The sequence below is a fragment of the Portunus trituberculatus genome, chromosome 18, assembly GCF_017591435.1.
Source record: "Portunus trituberculatus isolate SZX2019 chromosome 18, ASM1759143v1, whole genome shotgun sequence".
NCBI lineage: Eukaryota > Metazoa > Arthropoda > Malacostraca > Decapoda > Portunidae > Portunus > Portunus trituberculatus.
Window position 1 is genome coordinate 2,357,286 of NC_059272.1, and position 15,006 is coordinate 2,372,291.

At 49.5% G+C, this 15,006-nt stretch overlaps 1 protein-coding gene across 9 annotated transcripts in view; it reads left to right on the forward strand.

Moving 5' to 3' along the window:
- The first annotated feature begins 7,791 nt into the window (after nucleotides 1-7,791).
- LOC123505560 (cytosolic endo-beta-N-acetylglucosaminidase-like) overlaps nucleotides 7,792-15,006 on the forward strand; it is a 49,447-nt gene continuing 42,232 nt past the window's right edge. For 8 of the 9 annotated variants that reach the window (XR_006675203.1, XR_006675201.1, XR_006675204.1 and 5 more), the window contains exons 1-2: nucleotides 7,792-7,944; nucleotides 8,723-9,007. Coding sequence is in view for 4 of the 9 variants with exons in the window: in XM_045257023.1 (XP_045112958.1) it covers nucleotides 8,844-9,007 (164 nt within the window). In the remaining 5 variants the exon portion in view is untranslated. Of the gene's footprint in view, nucleotides 8,105-8,722; nucleotides 9,008-15,006 lie in introns of all 9 variants that reach the window. The other variant, XM_045257024.1, reaches the window with a different exon arrangement.

The following is a 15,006-nucleotide window of genomic DNA, read 5'->3' on the forward strand; positions in this document are numbered from 1 at the left end:
TTCACCGTCTTCACGGAAACTTTTTTTTCTTCGTGTTGAGGGCCGTGAAGATCCGCTGGATCCTATGAGCCCTGGAGGAGGCCCGTGATGTTATCACAGGCGTGACAGCTGATCAGTCTTCCTGAGAAAGGCACAGGTGAGGCGGATGACAGTGGTTTGCCATGACGGGTGAACGCCTGCTGCTGCCAGCAGGGTGGGCAGGTAGAATGTTGCCACGTCCAGGGCAAGGAGTTGGGAACGTAGCACAACACAGTGAGAGTGAAAGCGTGGGCAGTGGAGAAGGAAGTATTTGATGGTTTCAGGTACAGTCCTGCACCAGGGGCAGTATGGGTCAGGGGACAGATGCAGGCGATGCAGGTGAGCAGTGAGTCTGGTGTGGCCCAGGCGGAGACGGGTGAGGGCGACGTCTAGTACACGGGACTGCTGTCGCATCCAGGGTTGTGGGGAGGAATTACACCTGTACTGGCCCAGAGAAGTGGTGAGGAGAGCAGTGTTGAGGGAGGTGTCCCTGGTGGAGTGACATTTTCTGGAGATAATGCGCTTGGCGGTGGAGAGAGGGAGACGGAGCAGAGTGATGTTTACCTCCGACAAGCCCATCTTGGCCACAGCATTGGCGACCTCGTTTCCTCGGATGCCTGAGTGGGATGGAACTCACTGTAGGGTTACCCCAACCCATAGTGGGAAGCTGTAGCAGCGTCTGCTGGATGGAGTGAATGAGGAAGGTGGATGAGGTTGGATGGCGGGATTGAAGGAGGTGCAGGGAGGAGAGGGAGTCAGTGTAAATAACTGCTGAGCCTGTAGAGGAGAGTGTGGTGAGGTGGTTGAGGGCTTGCTGAAGCATCGGTGTCTGGTGGGAACCTCCATGTCATGCAGGTAGAGGATGCAGGTAAATAGATGGCTGCAGCTGTGGAGGGGGGTTAAGGGGAATGGGAGCTATCAGTATATATTCTGAGGTGGTGGTGGTATAAGGTTCTGTCCAGCTGTAGAAAGAGGGTGGGAGCTAGGACACCAGCAGAACCATGAGTGGGAGGGAGGCCAGGAAGGTGCAGGTTAATCTTGTCTGAGATGTCCAGCCAGGGTGGTAGTGGTGAGTGTGGGCTGATGGGTTGTGGAGGTGGTGGAGGCAAGCCTAGGATGGCATGAGCTAGGAGAGCTCTCACAAGCAGTGGTTGCCTGGCACCAGGAAACCATACAGGTGAGTGCTGATCCACTCCAGAGGTGGTGTATAGAGTGATGAGAGGATGTGAGGGAGGTAGGCTCATGATGCGGTGGTATTGGTGGCAAAGAGCTTGTCTCCTGTAGGCACTTAGGGGAGAATGCCACTCTCTGCATGGATGGAGACTGTTGGTGAGGAGCTCATGGCACCCAAAGAGATCCTCAGAGCAGCATTCTGAATGGGGTCAAGCTTTGCAAGGGTGGATGGTGCAGCTGACCCATAAAAACAGCACCCATACATCAGCTTAGATCGGATGGCAGCCAGGTAGTATTTGATGAGGAGGTCCCTGTTGGCACCCCAGCCTATACCAGAGAGCCTCTTCATGACATCTACACGTTTGGAGCAGGTAAACCGGAGGTAATCGACATGGGCATGCCATGACAGGCGTGGACCCTCCAGACGAAGCCCGAGGAAGGTGTGGGTGGTGGAGTAGGGGACAGCCTCCCCCCGGATGGTGACTGTGGGGTGGGTGCGGAGTTTTTTGAGCGTGAAGCACATGAGTGTGCTCTTCTGGGCGCTGACTGTGAGTCCCCAGGTGGTCAGCCAGCTTCCCAGTGATGTGGCAGCTTCCTGGAGATGGGTGGAGGACTGGTCTAGTGTTGCTGCCCTGCTGACGATGGTGATGTCATCTGCATAAATAAGTAGGTGAGTATGGGGAGGGAGGTGGAGGTCTGCCAGAATGATGTTGAAGAGGAGTGGGCTGAGTACAGACCCTGGGGACACCTCGCTGTATGGAGTGCAGGGCAGACTTGGAGGCACCCACTGCTACCTGGAAAGAGCGACCAGAAAGGAAGTCCTTCACCCAGGAAAGAGTGGTGCCTGTAATGCCCATGTTGGCCAGCTTGTAGAGGATTCCCGTGTGTGGTGCTGAGTCAAATGCTCCCTCGAGGTCGACGAAGAGGGATGTCATGACCTGCCGCTTGCGGTAAGTGTCACAAATGTGATACTCCATCTGACCCAGCATGTCCAGGGTACCCCTGTGGGATCGGAAACCACACTGCTGATCACTCAGTAGGTGTTTCATCTCCAGCCACCAGGTGAGATGGGTGGTTGCCAGGCGCTCCAATAGCTTGCCTATGTTGGAGAGGAGGGCGATGGGTCTGTAGGAAGATGGTCGTGTTGGGTCCTTCCCTGGTTTGGGGATAGGGATGAGAATGAAGGACTTCCAACTTGTAGGGAAGTGTCCTGTCCTGACAGCCAACTGGTGTTGAAGATGTGAAGGAGGCTAACTTGTAAGGGAGGAGTGAGGTGGGTGAGGAACTCTGATGGGAGCAGGTCTGGGCCCGGAGCCTTGCCAGTCTTGAGAGTGGAGGTGGCTGCTGCCAGTTCTTGTGTGGTGAAGGGCTGGATAAGGTCTGGGATGCCAGGAGTGGTGACAGCTGTGGTGATGACGGAGTCCAAGTCTTGTGGAGGTTGGAGAGTTGGAGGAATACCAATTTTGTGGTGGTAATGGCATGCCAGCAGCTCAGCCTTCTGCTGATTGTCCAGTGGTGTCTGGGAGTGACCAGTTAGGGGGATGGCTTGGCAAACCTGTTTACCTTCCATGATGTGCAGGAAGTCCCAGGTTTGTTTTGAGGAGGAGGAGAAGGAGAGAGAGGAGCAGTGTGCCCTCCAAGCACATCTCTTGGCCTTGAGGATGGTCTTGGCACAGATGGCATCGAGGCGGCGATATTCTTTCCCTGCCTGTGGTGTTGGGGTTCGCCTCCATTGAGACCAAGCATGTTGGCGGTCTTGGACAGCCTTGGCACATGCCTCGTCCCACCACGGTTTCCCAGGACGACGAGGAGACTGTCTGGTGGAAAGGGAAAAGGCTGCTCGTCCAGCTGCTTCTAATGACTGGCTGAGGGCTAGAACTGCTTGGTCAAGTTGGAGTGTGGTGACATCGGGATTAGATAAGGTTTTTTGGAACCGAGGCCAGGCTGATGGTGTCAGGGTCCAACGAGGTAGACGGCCAGGGTGGGGTCTGGGACGGGTGTGTGGTAAAGTGGCCAGTAGCAGGAGATGGTCGCAGCCCATGTAGGGTCCTGTGGAAAACTGTGAGGACTGGAAAGTTGAGTCACCCAGGAATAGGTCAAGGACAGAAGGGGCTCCTGTGTGAGGGTGGAGGTATGTAGCTAGGCCAGGTGGACTGAGGAGGGAGAGGTGAGGAGAGTCCAGAAGGGTTTGGAAGAGAGCAGTTCCTGTGGGGTTGTGGTTGCGTGGCAGTAAGGAAGGATTCCAGCGTTGGTGGTGTGCGTTGAAATCCCCCATGATGAGTACTGGCTGTGGAAGGGTGGAAAAGTAGTGATCATACTCCTGTTGGGTGGCATTACTGGCAGAGTTGTAGCACACCACCACAGTGAGCCAGTCCGAGTGGAGGCCAACCTGGGCAGCAACCACCTCCATGCTGCCGCCCTGCCACTGAGGAAGGGTAAGCTGGGTGTGGATGAGGCTGTTGTGAAAAGCGAGGACACCTCCACCGCGTCCTTGAGGGCGGTCCCTACGGATGATGGTGTATCCGGGAATGGTAAGAGAGATGTGAGGGGGCAGCCACGTCTCACATATTCCGATGACGGATGGAAGGATGTCCTTTAGGTATGTCTGGAGCTCATGGGACTTGCGGAGAGATCTAGCATTCCAGAACATAACTGTGAAGGCCATTATTGGAAGAGAGAGGTCAGGAGTCTGGAGAGAGTGGGCCACAGAGAGGTGAGTATGGTGGGAATAGGAGTGCCATTCTGGTAAAGGTGAAGCCCTTTCCAGAAGAGGGTGAGCAGTTGGGAGATGGTGTCTTCCTTGGGGGATGCAGAGGACATACCTTCAGGTGACTGAGGTAGGTGAACAGGAGCAGCAGTATGACTTGGGAGAGGTGCAGGACCGGTTGGTGTAGGTAGGTGGGGTGGTTGGGATGGGGGAGCAATCTCCTCAATTAGGTGAGTGGGGCTGGCAGGAGGTAGATGGACGTTAGCCACTGTGAGAGAGTGCACGAGGTCACAGTCCAGGATTTGTGGAGTGGGAGGTGGCGGGGCTGGTGGATGTCACTGCCACCTGGGGGAAGGACGTCGTGAGCAGCTGCGGCTGCTGGAGGAGTGGGTGGCTGTACTGTTAGGTGCAGGGCCCGGAGCAATGTCTGGGGCATTTCCATCTTCGAGGTCCTGCAGAAGTGCGAACCTGTTTCCTGTGGTGACTACTGTGGAGTAGGGTACACCTGACTGAACTTGTGGTGGAGGCTGAGGGTGTGATGGTGGCAGTGTAGCATTAGGAAGGGCAGGCTTGTGGGTGGCCTGCTGCTTGGGGAGCTGTAAGGACCTCAGGTGCCTGTTGATGTCAGTGAGAGTGTCCTTCCTGAGTCAGATTGATGTAAGTCTGTTGGGCCTGGCGGTTGAGGGGGCAGTAGACTGACCTGGGTCCGTGTGGTCCACCACACTGAAAACAGTGGAATGGTCGGGTGCATGTGACGTCGTCTGTCCGGGAGGAATGAGGGCCACTGCACCTGGAGCAGCGGACATTTGACCTGCAGGTGTTGATGGAGTGGCCAATCTTTAAGTACCCAGGACAGCGAAGCGGAGGCAGGAGGTAAGGTATGGGCCTGTATACCAGCTGGGCTGCGTTCCGTTGGGGACCGTAAGGCGTACAGTATGGCATACTTCCCCCGAATCGGGGGGGACCAGCATACAGCTCGCCTTGCGGAAGCTTGCGGGACCTTGCGCTCCTCGGAGGTGAATGCTTGGCGGTGTCTGGCAACTATTATTTATCAACAAACCGCAGACGTCCGCCGCTTCACCACTATATTTTCAGTGTGGGGATGTAAATGCTATTTTGACAGCTTATGCGACGTCACAGAACATCAAAAACAATGAGGTAAGTCTGTTATCCCTTGTAGAATGCTGGAATAAGGCAATATGACGAAAATATTAGTATTTATAACAATAAAAGACGGTGTTATATGTGTCGCATTTCTTCCCACAGCCTCTGAGGCAGAAGAGACAGCCTCTACCGCCATGGTAGCTGTTACAGAGGCCCCTCCAGCACCTGTGGCTGCAGGGACAGTTTCCCTTTGCATTCGAAAGTGTTTCTTGAAGTCTTTCCCGGAGTAAAGAGGCACTATCGTCTCTGCATAGTCCTTGACCCTCACAGGACTTGGCGGCCTATCATCTCCCTCTTCTCCTTGCCTTGGCAGCCTCTCTTCTCCCTCTTCCTCTTGCCTCAGCAATATTTCCTCCTCTCGTGCTAAGAGGAGCTCTGCAGCGTCCAACAGAGGGTCTTCTGCGAGCTCTTGAGCGAGGAGGAGGAGAGCAGCTTGGACGGCCATCTTTGTCAACCATACCCGTATGACTTACGCGTTCCCTTGCGTTCCTTTGTTAACATATAACATAACATAACATAAATAATAGGATAACAAAGGGCCACCAGGGCCCATCTAGGTTATCCTGTATCTGTCGCACAGCGACCTCGTCATCAGTACTTGTTGGTTGGGGGGGGGGGGGCAGCGTGCTAACTTCCAACGGAACGCAGCCCTGATGTATGGCTACACGAGTGGGAAGGGTTCCGCTTACCTTAAGGCGCAGCCACCTCCCTGTGGTGGTCCGGGGCAGACAGTGGGGAGGGAGCCAGGTGATCTCTACCACCTCACCTCCATCAAAGGTATTGAAGCCCCTCCTCACGGCCTCCAGGTCAACATCATCTGCCAGCGGTCCCACCCTGGCGTACCTGAAGGTGTCACCTCCTTTGTCTGCCCGGCGGCTGGTGACTGTCCAGTCTCCTAGTTGGAAGGTGGATAGCTGGAGTTCGGGAACCTTAGAGATGTTGGATTCCCCGATGGCGACGATGAGAGCAGAGCCATTACCCAGTGAGCGAGTTTCCCCCTCCAAGATGTACTTGCCCAAGGTGGAAGAGTGGAGGGCCTGGGACACCTTGCTGGGATTGGAGAAAACCCGGGTGCCATTGGTCGCTCTCAGAAGGAAGGAGGCTGTGGTTGACGTAGTGTGAGGAGGGTCCTGGTCGGGAAGGGTGCGAGGGGTCTTGCCAGAATCTTCTATAGATGGGGAGGGGGACAGTCCCCGCTTCTGGGAGGCCGGGTCATGGTCCATGGCCACGGGGCCGGTAGGGCCGGGTGGCATGGCCCCGAAGCGTAAAGGCACTAAAATAGGCGCTGATGGAATACAGGATAGTCTGGAATGTGTGTCACACAAGCAGGTAAGTAGAGTTCCGTGGGAGAGGTGAAGAGAGTACGAGCAGCGATCACACGTCCTCTCCGTGTCCACGTGTTTCCACCGACCGCAGAGACACTCCCGAGCCGTGGTGTCTTTCTGTCCCTCCACACGAGCTTCCAAACAACTGCGCCACCGCGGGCCGCGGAGTTGTTTTGGTGTTTTGAGAGGACTCGGTGTTCCCGAGTTCAGTTAAGCGGCCCATACACGATCAATTATATTGCGCAATTTCATTGTCAATGACCGTGTATGGGCGATATTGATGACTTGCACAATTGTATTGAGTGAATCAATTTGTGCTTGATATTTTATTGCGCAAGTCTATTTGATTGCACAATTAATTGACCGTCTGTGGTGACCGTCAATTAAATTGTGGAACAAAATCATTTGTCTTCCAGATTTCGTACCGTCAACATGTCTGACAAAGAAGAAGACAGGACATTCCAATTGGAGTGCATCGAAGTTTATAAAGGTTTACCAGCCCTATGGAAAGTAAAAAGTGATGATTACAGCAACAGACAAAAGAAAGATGCAGCTTACGCTGTGTTGGTTGAAAATTTCCAGGAAAAGTACCCAAACTACACAAGGGAAGATGTAAAAAAAAAAAGATCAATTCGTATAGAACCAACGCAGTGTAATTGATAAACGCTCCGTAGGAGAGATGGGCTGACGCATATTTGTAGTTTGTTTTTCAATCAGGGGCTCGACCATTTGCAATAGCTCATTATAGGACTCAGCATCCATGCGCAGAAAGTTTTTAAGATCACTTGGCTCATTATGGCTCAGTTCACGTAGTAATTTGGTGTGTCCAAACGTTGAACGCTGCAGAAACCATTCTTTTGACCATTTTGCACGTTTCCTTTTTGGAACATCGGTTTCCTCTTCTACAGCAAGAGCAACGGCCACGGCGATTGCTGGGTCAAAATCCTCCATCCTTTCTCAGCGGATTGCAAGACCAAACTGAGCCTGGTTTGCGCAATTAAAGTGTCAATTATATTGACCTGTGTGTGGGCAACTTTAAATTGTCAATTATATTGTGCAACCAGACTTGCGTAATATAATTGATCGTGTATGGGCCGCTTTAGTCTTTTCGGTTTGATATGCCTTCGGCCGCAAAAATGTTGCTCTACCAAGATTATTACAGAATGTATTCCTTTTTGTAATATTTAGAGGAGAAACAGTACTCTCTGTGAGGGACCCAGATATCAAAACATTGCCTAAAAAGAATAATAATAATTTTAAAAAATCAAATAACCCAATACCTATGTCAGGATGATGGCAAATAAATAAATAAATAAAATCAGCCATCAGTCAGACCCACCTTCCCAATCTCTTTCTCTCTGTTCTTAATATTTTCTTTACAATTCAAATCATTTTAATGAAACAATCTCTCTCTTTCTCTCTCTCCCTCCCTCCCTCCCTCTCTCTCTCTCTCTCTCTCTCTCTCAATATTTTCTTTACAATCCAAAGGGATGGGGTGATAGTTCTTTCAGTGTACATCTCTGACTGCTGGCAGCTGAAAACCGCGCCAGCTGAGAGGTAGGTGACATGCTGATGTTTATGCTATCTGTATCCATGTCACTTTCTTTCCTTGAAGCGTGTGGAAGAGAAAGAAGAAACTCTGACGACAGTGTGAAGTAAAGAACCTAGAAAGTAGAGATACTAGAGAAGCTGAGAGACACAGGACTAGGAACGTAAGGTGAGGACAGATGAAGTAACGTCTCCAAAATTGGAGAGAGAAGAGGACACATGTACCTGTTTGAAAACTAATGTATTGAGAAAACAAGAAGTGCATCACTTTAGGTTATTAAGAGTGGAGGCAAAGATGAGAAGACGAAGGGAGATTACGGAGATAAGCTTAGCCACGTCTCCTGAGACTAATGCATGTCAGACAATTAAGGTTGCTGATTATCGTGCAGTATGTGTCAACTTCTGAAAACTTGAAGCTGAATTAAAGAAGATAAAAGTTTTGTAAATATTATGATAGAATGCGCCCCCCCTTCTGGAGATAGCGGTTATATCATAAATTTTGATTTTGCTGCAAGCACACTAATTTAACTAAATAACATACCCTATCCTAAGCTAACAAAACATAACTTTTTACCTTGTTTTATATTGCTTTAACTTTAACAAGCTTCTGGAAATTGATATATATATATATATATATATATATATATATATATATATATATATATATATATATATATATATATATATATATATATATATATATATATATATATATATATATATATTTTTATTTTATTTATGTATTTATTTTTTTCTTTGTGATGTTCTATAATCTTAATTCTTTCAGACACAAGTATTAACCTCAGGAGAAGAGGCTAAGGTTATCTCCATATTAGCCACACGTGACCCAGCCGTTGATAAGGAATCAAGAAAGGTGTCCTCTCCTTACTGCACCGTACACTGAGCTAATGGAGGAGGTGCAGCCACTGTCAAGCTTGAAGGAGTTGATGGAGTGGTCGATGCCATGTCTAACAAGTAATATTCATAGAGAGAGGCTGAGGGCCCGACCACCCTCCTCACACCTGAGGACACTGGTGTGCCATGACATGAAGGGCGGCTACCTGGATGACAGGTGAGGGGGTTGGTAGCAAATTGGGTTCTACTACAGTTTCGTACAATAAACTCTAGATGGTTTTGGCCACCCTTAGGTTGTTGTTCTTACTATTTACAACATCTCCAACAAGTGCACTACCTGCTGCAAATGAATAATAACGCTGCAATAGGTCCAGGAATGTGCTGTGTCTGTCAAGTTTTCTCTAAGTCCAGTGAGCTGTGGTGAGCTATGGAGTTCCATTGTACTCGGAAATGAGCAATACACTTGGTATGTGGGTTGGGTTAGGTTAGGTTAGGTTAGAGATAGGGGATATTGTATTAAAGTATAAATTTACCACAGATTGGCTCACCAGCTATACTATGTTTTTGTTATTTATTTATTTATTCATTGAGGAGTTGTGGGCCACCTCAGTTAATTGTTGGCTTGCATTGTGGTTACACACGTAGCATTTTCGTCCAAGTTTTGACTTCCTTCTGCTTCTGGTGCTTCTCCTTCCTCCTTCCTTTGTCATGGAAGAGGACACCCATGACCATCAGGCTGAACTTCCTTCCTCTGCTCAGGAGGATGTTTTGCTGCTTCATGGTGATTCACCTGGTGCTCCTGGCTCCTTTGGGTCCCAGGCTAGTACGAGGTCCATGAGATTTTGTTCAAGAATAGCATGCACACAGATCTTGGGTAGTTTCCTCCATAACCCTGATTCAGTTTGTGTTAAATGTAGGGATATCTGTTGCCTGAGTAAGAAGTGGGTGAATGTGCTAACTGGAGTAGTGAGAAAGTGGTTGCTGCACATAAGTAACAGTGCAGTTTAGGTCGCAAGAGAGTTGCCAAGGCCAAGTAGAGGCGCAAGTGTGCTGACTTACTGTTACAGCAGCTGACCGCAGCACCTCATCCTGTTCTGGAGGCTGGGGATTCGTGATCTTGAGTCTCCTCTGTTCTTCCTGACACCCCTGGGGACTCAGGTTTTGGCCATGGATGGTAGTGTCCTGTCCCAGGATGGAGTCACAGGTGATGATTCAGCATCACAGCAGGGCTCTAAGCCTCCAGTTGCTCCTGATCTTTCTTTGTTTTTAAAATCTTGACATGAGGATGTACTTGCTTTTGTTAATGATTTTATTGCTTCCTAGTTAGGAGGTTTATGTAGTTCTATGCCATCTGCTACTGACCCCCTTTTCCAGCCCTGCCCTTATTTTCAAATCCGGACCTAATGCAGTTCAGTATCCTGTACCCTCCAGAGTCCTGACGTAAAAAGGTGTGTGCAGTCACACCAAATCAGGGGACCAGGGGGGGGACTATCCTTGGACTAGAGATGCCTCCTAAGTGTCCTTGCCCACCAAAGGATGACACTTAGGAGGATCAAGAAGTCCTGCTCCACCTCATTTGTTGACATCAGTGTGAGTCGCAACTTCAATCGCTGACACTGTAATTAAAGGCCAATGAGAAGAATTCCTGTTCGGTTGGCTATCCTTCAGTCAGATATGCCAAGATCTACAACATGGTAGGTCAGGAGGTGTTTGGAAAAGCTGCCCTTGCTAACCCTGACCTCCACAACACTTTATATCCTGGTGCCCGAGAGCTACGCATCACTTGTGAACACCTGGGAGTGGCCAGGATGGAGGGAGTGGTTGCCAGGTCTTTTGGTGCTTGGGGCCTCTCCACCTTCTTGCTGCACACAACCTCCCTTCTCCCCTCTTAGACCTGGAGGTACAGCTATTTAAAACCATTTGTATGGCCCTAAACAATGCCTGTAGAGACTCTACTTACACTGTCGCCAACCTGCAGGCTTGGAGGAGGGAGGGATACCTGAGCTGCCTCAGACCCACCTTCTCACAGATGAAGAAGGGCATCCTTCAGAGGTCCCCTATTTTCTCTCCCCTCCTTTTTGATGAGGACAAACTTCAGGAGGCTCTTTATTCCTGTAAGAACAACACTGATATGGCTCTCCATGAGGCCACAATCAGGGCCTTAGCATGGCAACGTCCTGCTACTGGCACACCGTTGGTGGTTCACAGCCTTCTTCCACTCCTTCCACAAGGCCCAATGCCTTGATCACCCAAAGACCGATCCTGTCTTCTCACCTGAAGGACTTCTGAGGTGGGTCGTCCGGTCCCTTTCCTTTCGTCTCAGTTGAGCATGAGGAGGGCTGACAGGTAAGCCCATTCACAAGTGACAACCTTTCCCACCAGAGGACAGTTGCAGGCTGTGTGGCCCAGAGGTGGGAGGCATGGCTCTAGATAGAGGCAGAGAAGTAGGTCCTCATTATCCTGAGGGAAGGCTACAGAATCCCCTTCTGTACCCCTCCATCCCTTACAAGCCACTTCAGAACTTCAGAGGCTATACCTTGGATCTCTCAAAGGACAAGTCATTCACTTGGAGCTCTATGACCGAGGGACAAAGGTGCCATAGAGGAGGCACCTCCTACCCCTTGGTTTCTACAAGCACATGTTCATGGTTCCAAAAGGCCACAGGGAATGGGGGAGGTCATGTCCATCATGTACCTCTCCATCCTCAACACCTGTATCATCACCACCAAGTTCAGTATGGAGACAGTCAGGACAGTCATGTCTGCAATACATCAGGATAGCTGGATGGTGTCTCTGGATCTGAAAGATGCCAACCTGCAGGTCCCTATCAACCCGGACAGCCAGCGCTTCCTGCACTCTACCTGGAAGGGCATCCACTTTCAGCTTTGAGTGCTTTGCTTTGGCCTTTCTATTCATTTCATGGCTCCCATCTCTGCAGAGTTCCATTGCCAGGGCTTCCACATCCTCCCTTATCTGGACTATTGATTGGTCCTGTCTTTGTCAGCAGATGAGGCTCATAGAGCCACAGTTTGTCTCACCAACATGTGCTCTTCCTTGGGGATTTGCATAAATTGGGAAAAGTCCTCCCTGATATCAGAAGAGAAGACCTTCCTTAGGATAGTGATTTGCTTCTCCCTTTTGAAGGTTTTCCTGACACAGGAGAGGATACAGAACCTGCAAGACACAATCATCTCCTTCCTCAGCTGCCAGACCCTCCCTGCAAGGGACTGGATGAGATTTCTTGGACACTTGTCTTCGCTTACTCATCTGGTTCCGGGGTTGAGAAGGAGAATGAGCATTCTACAAATCCAACTCAACCAGCTGTGGGACAGACATTCAGTGGCTGACAACCATCTTGTCAGCTGGAACACCAGCTGCTGGAGAGACATGGAGTGATGGCTAGAGGCTCGGAACTTGGAGCAGGGTCAATCCCTCCAGATCTTTTTTACACAGATGCCTGAAACAATGGGTGGGGCGCATCCCTCCTCCAGGACTCAGTGAGTGGCCTCAGAGACAGCCAAGAGAGGCTCCTTCACATCAGCATTTTGTAACTTAAGACGATACACCATGGGTTCCTTCACTCTGCAGGGTGTGGTTGCTGTCTTTTCAAACAAAAGCACAGCTCTGGCTTATTTGAATAGGGAAGGGGGTACTCACTCCAGCATTCTCAACAACGAGGCACGAGAGATCCTAGACTGGGCAGATGCCTACTCAGTGCAGATACTGACTCAGTTTGTCAGAGGTTTGAACAATGTGGTGACAGACTGCCTAAGCAGGCAACACCAGGTCTTGTCTACAGAATGGGCCCTACACATGGATGTGTGCTGCCAATTGTGGCAGGTGTGGGGCTATCCAACAGTGGATCTCTTTGCCACATAGCTCAACTACAGGATCCTGAACTTTGTATCCCCCTTTTCAGGATCCTGCAGCCATAGCCACAGATGCCTTCTTCTACAACTGGGGGAACCAGGTTCTGTATGCCTTCCCTCCTCTTCCTCTCATCAGGAAAGTACTCATCAGGCTTCAGGCATTCAGGAACACAAGACTTATCCTGGTAGCATCGTACTGGCCCCAGAAGGAATGGTTTCCAGACCTGTTGGGGGCGTCGATCGAGCCACCCAGACGCCTTCCCCTCAGACGGGATCTGAGACAACCTCACTCTCACTGGTTCCACCTTGGTCTCCACGCACTTCAATTGACAAGACTGTCAAGTGATTTTTGAGACACAGGGGCTAAGGTTGCAAGTTTCTTGGCTCATGCTAAAAGACCCTCTGCTTTAACTCCTTCAACATGATGACGTGTATTTTGCGTCATCAGAGCGCTTGTGACATATCCATTGACACCCATATTGCATCATGGCTGCTTTCTGCTAAGATGGTGTGTTTTCTGTCTCATATATTGTATGCGATCTTTCAAAATGTAGGTCATATATGATACAATGGCTCACTGAACTTCTATCATTATTGCAAAGGTGTATGATTTACTTATACCAGGACAGAACACTCAGATGGAAATCATTTTATTTTGTTTTTTGTAGTACAAATAGATTAGTGTACTAAAAAAATTAATGTGTTTTCTCGTTTGCCATCTTAAGAAAAATGGTCAAGAGAAGGCAAACTATAATTTTTTCTCTAAAATTTGCATGAGTTAATTCCTTAATGTAAGTACCTATTATGAAAAATCACTTACTATCATCGTAACTTCCATAGAAGAGAGAGAGAGAGAGAGAGAGAGAGAGAGAGAGAGAGAGAGAGCTGTCCTGAGTCAGGTACCTCCCCACACCACCCAGCCCAGATACAGCACCAGGAGCCATTTTTTATTGCCCGGAGTGAAGAAGTTAAACTATCAACCCAAGTGGAAGAAGTACAGGAGATGGTGCCAAGACAATGGGCACACCATTTCCAACCCCATGGTCTAGAAAGTTGCCGATTTTCTTGTTTATTTCTGACATGTCTGTTGTCTTTCCGCCTCTTCTATCAAGGGGTACAGCGTTTTTTAAGCCAAATGACCTGGTTTTGAGGCACATTATCAGGGTTTGCTCCTCCCGGCCACACAGGCCTGCTAGGGACCCTGCCCACTCCTAGAATTTAGATTTGGTCCTTCGCCACTTGCCCAGGGCTCCTTTTGAGCCTTTTAGACTCTCGTCCATCAGAGACCTTACAAGAAAGACCCTCTTCCTTCTTGCTCTTGAAACAACACAGAGGGTGGTAGAGATCCAAGCTATCTCACACAGGACAAGCTGGCGAGGGCAAGATCTTTAGCCTTTTATCTCCAGGAATTTATTGCCAAGACGGATACAGAAGTCCACACTACTCCATGGGAATTTTGTATTAAGAGCCTTTTTGTCTGTAGTGGGTCCAGAGGACGAGGAGCGATTCTTATACCTTGTTCGGGCGCTAAGTCACTACCTACACCAGACAGCGTAAGTTGTGAGACCTAGGAACCTGTTCTTTACTGGTAAGTGTGTGTTTGTCCAGACCCATGCCAAAAGCAGCGATCTCCTTCTTCCTCCGGGATATTATCAAAGAAGCTCATGCTTCCATCCCTGACTCTACCTGTCTCAAGTTTAGGGTTCAGGTGCACAACATGTTTGGTATTGCTACCTCCATGCTTATGTGAAAGAACTCTCTCCTCCATCCTGAGAGCAGCCCACTGGAGGACACATTCAGTCTTTGCTGATCATTACCTTCGTGACATAGTGAGAAAGGAGGGAGATATCTTCACCTTGTCCCCAGTTGTCATGGCTGGCCACATAGTATGACGACTACCCGTGGTCCACACCCCACAGGAAAACTACCCAGGCTGCCTTTCATGAGGACACTCTAGGATCAGCTTGCCACTTTTGGGCTAGGATAAGGGGTCAGTAGCCGAGTCTGAGGACCTTTCTCAGGCTCACCCTGTCAGACTGGGGTGTGAGAGCACCCTTAAGGCACTCAACATTGGTCAGCAAGGGGTCTTTGGTTTTTGAGACACGAGGGTCACGGAGAACTCCTGTGTATGCACTCTACTTCACCTCAGTCAAAGGTTAGTGTCTCCACAATGGACAGTCATCTCACCCTCTACGCCTGGCATATCATTTTGACTCCCTCAGTGTTGCAGTCTGCTGTTTTTATGTTTGAAAAACAGATCTCTGATAGAAATGTAATTTTTAGAAATAAAATGAATTTCTTCACTTACCTGTTTTTCATACAAAAACAATTACCCTCCCTTCCTCCC